General features: G+C 43.6%; 2 protein-coding genes and 1 non-coding gene across 7 annotated transcripts; all 3 read left to right on the forward strand.

The window, feature by feature from the left end:
* The first annotated feature begins 540 nt into the window (after nucleotides 1-540).
* Nucleotides 541-622, forward strand: trnas-cga (transfer RNA serine (anticodon CGA)). Its single transcript has one exon. It is a non-coding gene; the product is annotated as a tRNA-Ser (tRNA).
* Nucleotides 623-2,920: 2,298 nt separating this feature from the next.
* Nucleotides 2,921-7,009, forward strand: sgf29 (SAGA complex associated factor 29). 5 transcript variants are annotated; one of them, XM_048991708.1, is made up of 10 exons: nucleotides 2,921-2,979; nucleotides 3,395-3,474; nucleotides 3,889-3,964; nucleotides 4,036-4,108; nucleotides 5,046-5,110; nucleotides 5,237-5,366; nucleotides 5,479-5,625; nucleotides 5,967-6,002; nucleotides 6,375-6,540; nucleotides 6,788-7,009. In XM_048991708.1, the coding sequence occupies exons 2-10, from the start codon at nucleotides 3,400-3,402 to the stop codon at nucleotides 6,902-6,904; spliced, it is 885 nt and encodes a 294-aa protein (XP_048847665.1). In that variant the 5' UTR covers nucleotides 2,921-2,979; nucleotides 3,395-3,399; the 3' UTR covers nucleotides 6,905-7,009. The 5 variants fall into 5 exon arrangements, with proteins under 5 accessions (XP_048847665.1, XP_048847663.1, XP_048847667.1 ...); XM_048991706.1 differs by having other exon boundaries at nucleotides 2,924-3,082; XM_048991710.1 differs by having other exon boundaries at nucleotides 2,924-3,082; nucleotides 3,419-3,474.
* A 543-nt stretch (nucleotides 7,010-7,552) lies between these two features.
* Nucleotides 7,553-11,018, forward strand: LOC125718131 (nuclear factor of activated T cells 2 interacting protein). Its single transcript, XM_048991705.1, has 9 exons — nucleotides 7,553-7,693; nucleotides 7,906-8,025; nucleotides 8,220-8,268; nucleotides 8,431-8,557; nucleotides 8,678-8,761; nucleotides 8,966-9,182; nucleotides 9,290-9,434; nucleotides 10,435-10,544; nucleotides 10,639-11,018. Exons 1-9 carry the CDS (start codon nucleotides 7,682-7,684, stop codon nucleotides 10,798-10,800), a joined length of 1,026 nt encoding a protein of 341 aa, XP_048847662.1. The 5' UTR covers nucleotides 7,553-7,681; the 3' UTR covers nucleotides 10,801-11,018.
* The last annotated feature ends 968 nt before the right edge of the window (nucleotides 11,019-11,986 follow it).

Here is an 11,986-nt window from a genome sequence, read left to right on the forward strand (position 1 = left end):
GCCTTGGCCCGATTTCCCTCCCGTGACTCAACGGTAAACATTTGACTCAAAGTTGCATCAGCTTTAGTTAATGTTTGCTCAACACTCGACGGCCGTACAAACAAAATGATGTTTTTCTTTGCATTTTATTTACAGTCCATACTTATAATTTCTTTCTTTACTGAAGTAATTAATATGTCATTGAGAATTTTTCTCCCTTTTTCTTTCTTTCTTTGTCACTCTTTCATGTTTACATCGAAGTCAATGTTTATTAATCTAATCATCAATTGACTTTTTCTTTCCATTTCTCTGATCCGCTCAACCTTCTTTTTTGTTCCTATGTCCTCAGTTCTTTATCTGTACTTGATCATGATTATGTGCCATATTTTATTTTGTACGGTCCGTTTCATGTTGTACTAGATAACAGCGAATGCGTTGCTGTTATACTTGCTTAACGCAAGTAGGACAACACTAGAAGGATGATTAGCGACTGAGTCCACCTAGGCTATTAAGTTTTACTGTCACGTACAGTAAGGTAGGTAGTACGGTAAAAGTGAGGGTGTCACGGTGGCCGAGAGGTTAAGGCGTTGGACTCGAAATCCAATGGGGTTTCCCCGCACAGGTTCGAATCCTGTCCGTGACGTTGCCATATACTTTATTGGGCTTCATGGTTAGGAAAGTGTGCTGATGAAAAGATTGCTGGTTAGAATTCCTGACCAGTAAGCTACCGCTTCCGCTAAATAATAGCTACTCGCTACAATATCACGTATAGGTTACATGCAACGGACACATTTCGCTGTTAGCAATTGATCATTTTTGCTTTTAAATACAACAATATAAGAATCAAAAGATATGATAAACCAGTACGTGTACTGATCAGTATTGTGCGAGTTACTGAAAATTAGTAATTAGCTACAATTACTAGTTGCTTCATTCAAAAGTATTTCGATTGCTTTACCAATCACTGCATGTAAGAGTAATTAGTTACTAGAGCAAGTAACTTTTGCATTACTTCAATTCTCATGTCAATGCATACATACCCAGACAGTATACATCGCTGGTTTACACCGGAACGACGTTAAATGATGGCGGTCCATTTATGCCAATTACCAACATTAAAGCCTAAATTATTACACACTCTAATGTGTGTTTCGGCGAGCGCAATTTTTCCAATAATTTTGCTTTAATCGATTCAGCAAAACTGTTAGACCTATTGTTACTGGTTCCGTCACGTTGCCAGCATTTAAAATAATAAACGTATAACGTTTAATCAGTGAAATAGTTTAGTACATAAGAAGTTTACTGAGAGTATACTTACTATTTTTTTAGTTTAGAGAAATTATACTTATACTACACTTAAATATGCTTCTTTTTCGTATGCCTACACGCGCGGTAAACAGAAGAAGTAAATGACCTCAGCGAGATCAGAACCAGATTAATCAGAATCATATTTATTGGTCAAGTATGTTAAGTCACACAAGTAATGTGGTTCCGGCTGATGGTTTCTCTCAAGTTAGACAATTTACAGTCAGTGAACACATAATTTACAGATAAATGCTTTGCCAATGGATTTTAAAGCATGGTGTAAATACCGTACCTATGCAGGTGTAATGTTTGAGTAATTATATTATTTTAGTCTTGCTGCTGTGATACTTCGAGACAATACGAATGCCAAAATTTACGCGCCTAGCTCGCAATCTTGTTCTACACCCCAAAATTTCGAAAGAATTTGCTTGCTGTACAGATTTTTGGCAGCAGATTGTGAAACGATTGTGCTTGAACAAATCATGTGACCTGACGTGTTTTGACAGCGAACGTGCAGCTTCAAGGTGGAAAAGTACCGGGGCAGCTTGCACCTCATGACACACGGAACGCGGCGTACTTACCGCCCCTCCGTTACCTGCCACCTCCCTCACTCACATCTTCTTTCCTTTATTACTCTCACGTTTCCTTTTTAAAACCCATATTTAAAAATGCGATATTACTGTATTTTGAACTTTCAGTTATTTGTTAAAGGGGGTATACCTTATTATTTATTACGAGTATTGCAAGTACCGAAACAAAAACAATCCGATTAATATGGTTTATTGAGTGTGATATAACTGAAAAAGAATCAGGGTTTAACTGCTGTAATAATTATTATGTTAATATGATTTAGTTTAATAACACTTTAACAGTGATTTGGTTTCCATCATGTTCATTTAGTAAAAATACAATTCTTTTTTCTTCAGAATTTCACGAATTTGCTTTGACTCCTCCGTTTAACCAAGGTATCATTATTTGACATCCCATAGGAAACTTCAGCCCTCTAGCATTCGTGTTGTCTGTTTTGTTCCTAAAAGCGTTCTAACAGGACAAAATAGGCGGAGACATTACAATTTGTAATACGCGAACGTTAAATACTGACAGATATAGGATAAACAAATCCATTTATGAATGAATTACTCCACATGTAGCCTATATATTGCATTGAATAAGAAATTAATCATCGATATGTCAATCAATCATGATACTTTGATTAAATAACACCAAGAACTATCAATGTCATTCTCAAAAATAAAAGAATAATATAACATTAATAAGAAAATGCTGGATATCACTTAGACCTATAGTTTTGGTCCTAACGTTTTGTTTCTATTTCTTGGTCTTAAGTTTGTGAGATAGGAAACGCAAACATGCCACGATGGGGAAAAACACACACATACAAGCGAAACGTTTGCTCTTTATTTCGCTTTTACTTCAACAGAATACCCGTCTGTAGTATCTAAAATGTTACAGTTCGTTGATGTGATCAATAGCCACAAATAAAACAGATCTGAAACAAATGAATCACTAATCAGAACAGAACTGAACAAGCGACCGTATATTTTTTCACGTTTTCGATTTCGAATCAGAAAATTAGTTGCTAAAATATTTTTTTGTAACGTTTGTAATGTTTGTCCCTCTGGAAGTGCCGTAGTCTCGTAAGGCCCTGCTGATGCGTGATCCAAACACTTCCGTGTGAGCTGCGGTTGTCTGTGCTAAGCTACATATGGAAATCTTGAAATAATTCTGAATGCGCATTTTATGCCACTTCTAAACTACGTACTGAATGTAATTTGATGTACGTTTTAATATATTACTTCGCGTGATTAGATTTATACTGGCAAAGATATTATGTAATTCTGAGATCGGGAAGCAACTGCACAGTGTACTTCATAAAATAGCTGATTTTAGAGTTAAATCTTGTTGTGAATAATGTTTATTTAGTAGAATTCGTGGAGACAAAGTGGAGTTGGCAGGGAGATACATGACAGATTTGATCATATGTACTACTGCAGTTACCGACCGACTTAATGTTGATTTAACCTGAGTAACGGCAACCTCCTCTTATGTGCTTAGTGTTAATGCGGGGGTCGATTTCTCAACCTCTTAGGTACAATGGCTCTTGTATCGACAGACACCAAAATAGCAGAATATCTGACTGAACTGCACCAGCTCATCAAACAGACGCAGGTAAAACATAGTCGGGTTGATATGCTGTGTATGTGGCTGTACGTCTGAGAGACAGAGTGTTTTGAAAACATCGTGTTTAAGGTCCCCTTTTCAACATGTTCATTGGTATTTGGGAATGTTTGAAAAAAGAGATGATACCTTACCCGCGCGTATAACAGTAACAGGGTTGCCAACTCCAAAAAAAAATCGTACCGCAAATCTATATCATTTCATTATAAACCTGAACTTGGCATCAGAAGCGTTTGGGGTAGTTTGCAAATCCTGCCGACTTTACAAGGTGATTAAACTGTTACATACATGTAAATGCATGTGTATGTGTGTGCAGACTTGTATTGAGTCTTGAATGTCACTCCAGCCAGCTGACCAAAGTTGTCAGCCCTGCGCTAATATTGATGAACACTCTTTGCGTGTCAGGAGGAGCGATCTCGGAGTGAACACAATCTGCTCAACATCCAGAAGACCCATGAACGAATGCAGACGGAAAACAAGAGTGAGCTTCCTCCTTTCTTTCTGTCTGTCTGTCTGTCTGTCTCTCTGATGTATATTTATGGCTCTCCGCAGCCTCTCCTTACTACCGGACCAAGCTACGTGGGCTGTACACCACAGCGAAGGCCGACGCGGAGGCAGAGTGCAGGTGACCGCCTGCCTGATAGTGCTCGCTTGTGACTCGGGTCTCCTCTCCTCCCTGGATTCGGGCAGGAGAACTGAACATTCACTTAAATTGTTACACTAGTGAATGATTGCATATCATCCATATTTTTATTTGGGATGTTTGTGTCTATAATTAGACTGATTAATAGTTGATTGATTAAAGGGAAGCTCAGACACTAACTGTCTCAGCATTGCTGACGGGGAGGTTCCTCGTTACTTTGTAAATTATTTGTAATTATTTGGGCTGCCAGTGAACGATCGGCAGGCCCATGCCCCCATACATCCTGCCAGATGGCATGTATCAGTCTGAGATGTGACCCATTTGCTGGGGGTTGCTAGAGAGAATATGGAAGTGTGATGTGTCTAATGTCCTTGGCCATATCACATATTTCTGTCCTGTTTCAGAAAATGATCTTGTCTGTCAGCCGGGTCTATTTCTGAAGTTGGCTTAATACACTGTCAAAGTTATAACCGTTATATTTATTATGCTTATATGTTATATATATGTTATATGCTTATATGTCTTGGATGTTTTCCTGTCTCGCACTTTACTCTGCAGTATACTGGCTTTCCTGCCCTTTATTCTGCAGTATACTAGCTTTCCTGCCCTTTATTCTGCAGCATACTTCCTGTCTGTCTCACCCTTTATTCTGCTGTATACTGATTTTCTTGCTGTTTACTCTGCAATATGCTTCCTGAGTCTCACCCTTTATCGTCCAGTATACTTCCTGACTGTTTTTCCCTTTATTCTGCAGTATACTTCCTGTCTCTCTCTCCCTTTATTCTGCAGTATACTTCCTGTCTCTCTCCCTTTATTTTTGCAGTATACTTCCTGTCTCTCTCCCTTCATTATGCTTCCTGTCTGTCTCACACTTTATTTTGCCGTTTATTTCCTGACTTTCTTGCCCTTTACTCTACAGCATACTTCGACATGCTTTGGACAAGATCGCTGAGATAAAATCCCTACTGGAGGAAAGACGCATCGGTCAGTGTATGACCTCATTCATGCATGCCAGTGCATGCATACAAAAGCACGTGTCTTTGAATGCCTGCGGCAGGCCCCTATGTGCTCTGTGTCTCACTTTCTTTCATGCACTACTCTGGCTAACAGCGGCGAAAATGGCAGGGGTGTATAGTGACAGCGACCCTCCCAGGAAGACCATGCGTAGGGGCGTGCTGATGACCCTCCTGCAGCAGTCTGCCATGACACTGCCCCTCTGGATTGGCAAGCCGGGGGAGAGGTGAATGCCCACCAGGGGGTGTGACGATGAGGGAGCCTGGGACATGTAATTGCAGGCCCATCTCAGTCAATTACAGAGTGAACAGTATACCTACCCCTCCCCCTTCTCTCAGCCCACCCCCCCTGTGCGGGGCGATTCCTGCCAGCAGTGACTATGTGGCCAAGCCAGGGGACAAGGTGGCGGCTCGAGTGAAGGCGGTCGATGGCGACGAGCAGTGGATCCTGGCCGAGGTTGTCAGCTATAGCCACTCCACCAACAAGTAAGCCAGGAAGAGGAGGTTCTGCCATGGGGTGTGATGTGTCTAAAAATCAGGCTGTGGAAAACTGTGTTACTGAGCTTGATACACAGCACCCCTCAAAATACTGTATGTCTCTACATTTCTGGTTAAAGTTAAGGCAGGTAAGGCAGTATAAATCATGCTGTCATATGTGAAGAAAAAGTGAGATGGTGTAACAGTGAAAGTGATGACCTGACCTGCATGGTTACATGACCTAAATGCCAAGCAGCTGATGTGGGATGAGGCCACACAGCAGCGCTGTGAGGAGCTTAAAAGAACATGACGGGATGGGGAGAAGAATCATCACTGTTTCTCACACTCAGGTACGAAGTGGACGACATTGACGAGGAGGGCAAAGAGTGAGTATGGCTTCTTCGGCGGTATGTGAGACGTATAACTGCTGTCGGTGTTTTCCGATTGTTGATCGGCCGAGTGATGCCCTCTTGAGATCAGCCTCCTCCAGTTTCCTACGCCTGTAGAAGCTGAGTTTATATGTTTAGAGTTTCAGGACAGAGTGTTTTCTTGCATGTTTAACGCCCATGATGTCACTGTGCGACGAGGTGGACGGTGAGAGTCTGAGTAGAGGAGATGTATGTCCTCACAGTGTTTCTCATACACTTGAGTATGTTAGAGCTGACTCTGTCCGGGTGTCGTGTGTGTGTGTGTGTGTGTGTGTAATCCCCATTTTGGGACTGCCCTGGTTAACCCTGCACCCCCACCCCCTGTCCCAGCAGGAGACACACTTTGAGCAGAAGGAGAATCATTCCTTTGCCACAGTGGAAAGCCAACCCAGAAACAGACCCCGAGGCGCTCTTCAGCAAAGACCACCTCGTCCTGGCTCTGTACCCCCAGACCACATGCTTCTACCGAGCACTAATACACACACCACCGCACCGGGTACGGGTCACGCTGGGGGGCCGGGTGACTGCGAGTACGTCAAGGCTGTGCCTATTTTATGTTGTTTTACCTCTTCGCATTTAGTATGTTAACTGTGGGTACGTAACCCAGCCTTCTGTTAACTACCTGCTCTTGGAGGTGCAGACCGGCAGGCTTGAGAAGTCCCTGCATTATATGATACTGTACTGCAGCAGTAAGCGAGGCGGTTAGCATGGGTGGCTAACAGTGTTTACCATCACCGTGACAGCCCCAGGATGACTACTCTGTGCTGTTTGAGGACACATCCTACGCTGATGGGTACTCCCCCCCTCTCAACGTGGCCCAGAGATACGTGGTGGCCTGTAAGGAGAACAAGAAGAAGTGAAGGAGACGCGTTTCTGCTGGGGGGGGGTGTGCTTTATATGTGTCATAGTGTGTCTTTATGTGAAGTATGGCGTCAAATAAAAGTTGCTTATGAGCTTTTCATCAATGCAGTGTTTCTGCATTCAGGGTGGTTCCTTCCAGGGTGGGGGTGTGGGGCGCAGTATATACAAACTTAAGTTTATTTAAAAACACGGATCAGTTTAATGATGATTTGGTGGCAGGGTGCACGTTACATTGTTACTGAGACACTTCTGGCTTCTAAGGATTGCCAAGGGTATTAAAGATATACAAATTTAAAAAGAATTGTGAATTTTTAAATTTCTTTCAACATTAAATCTACTTGTGACTCGGGTCTCCTCTCCTGCTTTTGTCACATCGTCATAATCAAAATGTTGATTATGTTTAATTAGACATGCGGCTAGTCGTCGGTTATCCTGTCCAGCATCAGGCAGATATTTTAAATGGTGTTACGTTACGATAAATTTAAAAAGTATTATTGCAGCAAAATAAGCGAAGCTGAAACACATCGGATGAATCACTGCCGCTTTCAGATAGATGTGTTACTGGAACTTCAATACCCAGCGTACATTATATTTTCCCCGACGTATTTTGCAATTAAGCCCGCCTCTTACGTATATTGTCCAATGAACGTAATGTTAGGTGATAAGCTTTAATTTTAGCCAATAGAAATTTAAAGCAGACTTTAGGGCTTAAAGAACCTTTCACTTTTCAACTTGGGGAAAGAAATGAGTATTGTCCTGCGTGGTAGCCGAGGGTGATGGCCGAGACAGTAAGTTTGTTTTAGCGCAAAGAGAAAATAATGTGTATTTTTGTGTTTCTTTTCGATTGGCTGTTTTAGCCAGGGTTGGGGCGTGAAAATCTACCGATACTATATGTTTAGAATGACAGGCTAGCTGGCTAAGCTAGGCGTAGCTGGGGACTGTTTAGGGTATTTTTTGGGGGATAGTTTCTCTTTCCTTCTCACCTTAATCATCCCCGCAGGTTTCAGGCAGTAACAGCGGGGCCGAAGCGAGCGCCACCCCTGAATTCAAACAGCCCGCTAAAAGGCGGCGCATCCTCGACCCGTCGGCCGTGGTGACGGTGCCCATTTACTCCAACAAGGCGAGTTTGACAACCTGACAGCCTTCGGTACCCGAACATTAGTGCGTTTCGCATTGGATTCGCATGTCCTGGAATTAATGAACCTAAACCTGCAGTGTTCATTTATAGGAGTACCTTAACAGTAAGTGAAATAAATACGGGCATTAAGAGATGATGGGTTTGTCATTTACTGGTGTTTATTTTTGTGGATTCAGGTGAACAGCTGCCTGAAGTTAAACCCATCTATCCCCATTCACACCTCAGGTAAACACTCACTCGTGATCTGACAGCAGGTCCGTGATCTGTGATGGTCTGCAGAATATTTTAGCCAGCCTGCTTTGTTGGGTGATCACATTTGCATATACGGATCATATGAGACTCTGGGGGTGTGACTGTAATGGCATCACGTGATCCTCTTCCTTCCAGAGAGCGATGGTGCAGTAGAGCTGAACCTCTGGCCTGGGTCACAGTCCCCCCCCACCAGCAAGAAAGTCAAGCCAGTCTGCATCGACCTTTCAGATTCGGAGGAAGAGTCTGAAGCTATTGCACAGCTGTGAGGAACATGGCCGTCCCCAGAGGGCGAGCTGCGGCGCTGTATGAGCCCAGTGCTTCTGCCATTGCTGATGATTCGCATAACAAGCTTTGCTTTCTGTTTTTTTTTCTTTTATCCAAGTGGACATTTTCGGTCTCCATCTCCACCCTCCCCACCCCTGAGTCCTGTGGTCAAAGCCAGCACCCGAGCGAGTTGTAAGATTCGGTGAGCAGACGATAACTCGGGTAGTGATATGAATAATCAAGGGTAAATGTAATTTTTCTGCTCGTACTGACACGTGAAGATTCTGCAGTCTTTAAAAGCAACTTGGACCCCCTTCCCTCTCCCTCTCTCTCTTTTTCTCCCTGCGGTACGCCATCTTCGTCAGTTTCACCACTCCTGTCCTTTTCTTCCTCTCTCTTTTTCCAGAGAGATCAATAGGAAACTTAACGCTTTGGACTCGCTGTTCTTGCCTGGTGACTTGGGTGAGACAAGCTCCGATCGAGGCAAGCTCAGCGACAGCGACGATGACGACATCATTGTGGTGTCTGACCGGCTTTCGGCACCGGCCCAATGTGAGAAACCCAGGGAGATATCACTCAAGATCCGTTACCGTGCCGATGTGCACAAGGTCCCCATTCGTTCGGTAAGGGGTCAATTCTGTGGGCTGCTTGCAGGCTTCATCACATGGCTGTGTAGCACGTTCAGAGCCGTCCTGTACAGACAGTTAACAGCTAGGGGGATCAATTGCAGACGAGTCCCCTGAGGACAGCAGTGAGCCAGATGTCCGTCAAATTGAGTGTCCCGCCCCAGCGTATCCTGTTGCTAAGGAACGACACAGAGCTTCCTGTTGAGAGCACGCCCAGTGCGCTGGGCTTGGGAATTGCTGACATCATCGGTGAGAGCATCTTTCACACAGCCTGACCTGCTGATAATCTTTTAACTGTCGGGATTCTGTCCTTTCTAATGTTACGTTTATCTCAACTGCCATTTCAAAAATATTTTTAAAATGTGTGACTCTCAAGCCCAGCCCAGTCTTACTTTGGTATTAATGTCCCAAAATTTAGTAAATATCTAAAGTGAACTTTCTAATAAAAGATCACTTTTTTTCATCAGCTTTAATGTTCATTTTTGTTAGTCCCTCCGACTTCTTGAGTGGATCAGATATTCCTACATGACACCTTGAATTCTGTGTGTTTGTATTTTTACGAAACCGCCGCCAAAACTTCACTTACTAGCTAGCATCTGCAAAGGTAAGACGTCTTAAGAAGCGCTCTGTGAATTACTTGACGATGTAATGCATTTTCACAAGGAGATTACAAATGAGTAAGAAAGAATATTACTTGTAGCGATCAGCCATTTTGATGCCTTTTTATGTTTTGTTTACATACGTTTCAAAACATTTGAGGGTTTTTGACTACATTTTTAGACTATTTTGTATTGTTTTAAAGTGCCAACACAACGTGGCAACAAATGAACGTACTTTATATTTAAAGTACATAAATCATAAATACAGAAGATAACTTGTAAACTAATATACAGAGCCGCTTATTCGGGACCCCCTCGTACTTGACAGGACTCCCCCTCCTCTTGGTTTCTGAGTTAACCTCTTTTTACGCCAGCTATGGTATAATGTTCTCCATGTAGCACTTAAGGTGATGGAGTACTTCAAATGAAAATGATGGAATTGAATAAACGCATATGATTTGCCCTTCATATATGGGTCTGCTGCATCAGAAAGCATTCTGTGCCCTCTTTGATTGAGGCGTGACATAGAACAGAGAAGGTACCTGTGTCGTTTTAAGTATGTGACAGATTATAAGTATGTATTGCGTTTGTATGTCGCTGCACTGAAATCTATATGCAGCTATCGGTCTCCTTGTTCTTCCCACTTTCAGACTGCGTGATGCTGCATGATGAGGTGGACACAGCAAAGAGCGGTGACATCATCACCCTGCGCCTGCAGGGCAAAGACAAGGGTTCCAGCCAAGACTTCTCCATCCATAAGGTATGAAAGTGAGCTGTTGGTTTTGGGGTCAAGATTGTGACCATCATATGTGGTCCGGTAGGTGTGATTCGGCTCTTGCTCGCTCCCTTCCCAGGAGGCCCCCCTTGGTTCTATCCTCTCCCAGTACCTTTCACAAATGGCTGCCAACTCTCAGAGGAAAGTCCACTTCCTGTTTGACGGCTCTAAGGTGGTTCCCAGCCAGACGCCCGCGCAGCTGGACATGGAGGATGGTGATGTCATTGAGGTGTGGGCCTGACGGCAGCAGTCAGACGTGGCGTATCTCAGGTCTATCCCATCACGCTGACGCAGAGCCACAGTGTTAATGCATAAGCTGCACGTCACCCACCTACTGATGTTACTAATGCATTTGTTTGTGTATATGAATCTCAGAAAATTTTAATTTCTTTGTCTTTGAAGGGGAGGTATAATGACATTTGGAATAAAAAAAAAAACTATGGATAATTGAAGTTTAATGTTGTCAGTCTGTAGTCATGTAGAGAAAAACACAGAAAGCAAATGACAGGTGTGAAGGGGGGAGCCAGTGGACCCCAATCAAATTCTCAGTGCCGGCGGAGGGGGGGGGGGGGTTGCTTTGAAACTTCAACTGGGATGGGGGTGGGGTTCTTCATTAATTCAGCAGCTCGGACACATTAAGGCTCCCCTAGGGGAGCGCATTTCAGATGATTACATTATTACTGTAGCGCCTAGCAGCATCCCCTGGGGAGTTATGTGGAAAATGGTGGGCGGAGCCATGAGAAAGGGGGAGGAGCCATTAATGAGCAGAACATCAAGCTGCCTTGGTACTCTGCCAAGAGGCTTGTTATACACGAGACATAAATATGACATATCTTATCACTGACGGAGGACAGAAAATAAACGGCGAGTTTTACATACTGAGTAGATGCTTTTATCCAAAGCGACATACAAGTGAGGCATAGCTCTGCGTGCGCAAACAGTGGATGTGTGTGGCCATGCTGCTGCGATCCGTTGCCTGATTGATGCTGTTTGATGCTACCACAATGTTAATCAAAGGCACCATTACTGCTCTCTATTACACGTAACCAGGGACAGAACTACATTTACACTCAACGTATTTAACTTTCATCCCTTCCAACTGTCGGGGAGAGTGGTGGCTCTGAGGCTAAAGATTTGTCCCAGCTATAGAAAGGTTGCCAGTTCAGATCCTGAAAATGCCAGAAATGATCCTACTCCGTTGAGCCCTTGAACAAGGCCCTTAACCTGTAATTGCTTCGTCCTGAGTGTGACGTTAATCTACATCCAGCTCCAACTTGCAGGAAAGCTTGGGGGTTGGTGGCAGGATTGGCAACTCGGCCACCAGGAAAAACTCACGTTGGTCCCTTTGGACTGGTGTAGTGCTGAGGTATCACCCGCTGCCCGGCTGCATTCAGGTTCTCATCCCGAAGGTGGTTTGCTGTGTGGCA

The sequence above is a fragment of the Brienomyrus brachyistius genome, chromosome 22 (genome assembly GCF_023856365.1).
Source record: "Brienomyrus brachyistius isolate T26 chromosome 22, BBRACH_0.4, whole genome shotgun sequence".
NCBI classification, from domain to species: domain Eukaryota; kingdom Metazoa; phylum Chordata; class Actinopteri; order Osteoglossiformes; family Mormyridae; genus Brienomyrus; species Brienomyrus brachyistius.